Below are 641 nucleotides of genomic sequence, written 5' to 3' on the forward strand. Positions count from 1 at the left end.
GAGGTGGGTTCAGATGTCTGGGGTGTAGTGGGTTCCGAGGTGGGTTCAGATGTCTGGGGTGTAGTGGGTTCCGAGGTGACCTTTAGCGGATCAGCAGTGGTTATATCAGGGGTAACGTCATCAGTGGATGAGGGGAGGTTGGTTGCTTCAACATCGAGCTCTGATCCCTGTGGAGAAACCCCGGTGGAATCGTCCTCAACGTCCACCAGAGCAGTAGGAGGCCCGGTTGGGACATCAGCGTCAGGGTTTGGAGTGGTTTCTTCTGGGGCGGCTGTCGAGTCCAACGATGAAGAGTCAGGGATGGTGGTGGAGTCCTCTGTGCTGGGGGGTACGGCTGTGAACGCTGGCTCTTCAGAAGGAAAGATCTCATCTGCAGGCAGTATTTCTGACGGCCCTTCTGTCCCGAGCTCTGGGACGCTGGTTGATGTTGAAGGTTCTGAGGTTGAAGAAGGCTGACTGGAGTCATCATCAGCTGCTGCTGTGGGCTCAGGAAGAGCTGTTCCTAAGTCAGGTGAGCTCGTAAAATCGTTGGCATCTGGACATGACCGGACATAATAAAGCCTTAGATTCATACATTACAGACACTGAGTCGTGCATCACCGTGAGAAGAATATTCATTATTCACAGAAACATGGACAATA

General features: G+C 52.7%; 1 protein-coding gene across 1 annotated transcript in view; it reads right to left on the reverse strand.

The window, feature by feature from the left end:
* LOC103367495 (proteoglycan 4) overlaps positions 1-641 on the reverse strand; it is a 9,377-nt gene that overhangs the window by 5,921 nt on the left and 2,815 nt on the right. The window contains exon 9 of the mRNA XM_008295528.1: positions 81-347. Coding sequence (XP_008293750.1) covers positions 81-347 — 267 coding nt within the window. The remainder of the gene's footprint in view (positions 1-80; positions 348-641) is intronic.

Source organism: Stegastes partitus, unplaced genomic scaffold (genome assembly GCF_000690725.1).
Source record: "Stegastes partitus isolate 25-593 unplaced genomic scaffold, Stegastes_partitus-1.0.2 Scaffold1055, whole genome shotgun sequence".
NCBI lineage: Eukaryota > Metazoa > Chordata > Actinopteri > Pomacentridae > Stegastes > Stegastes partitus.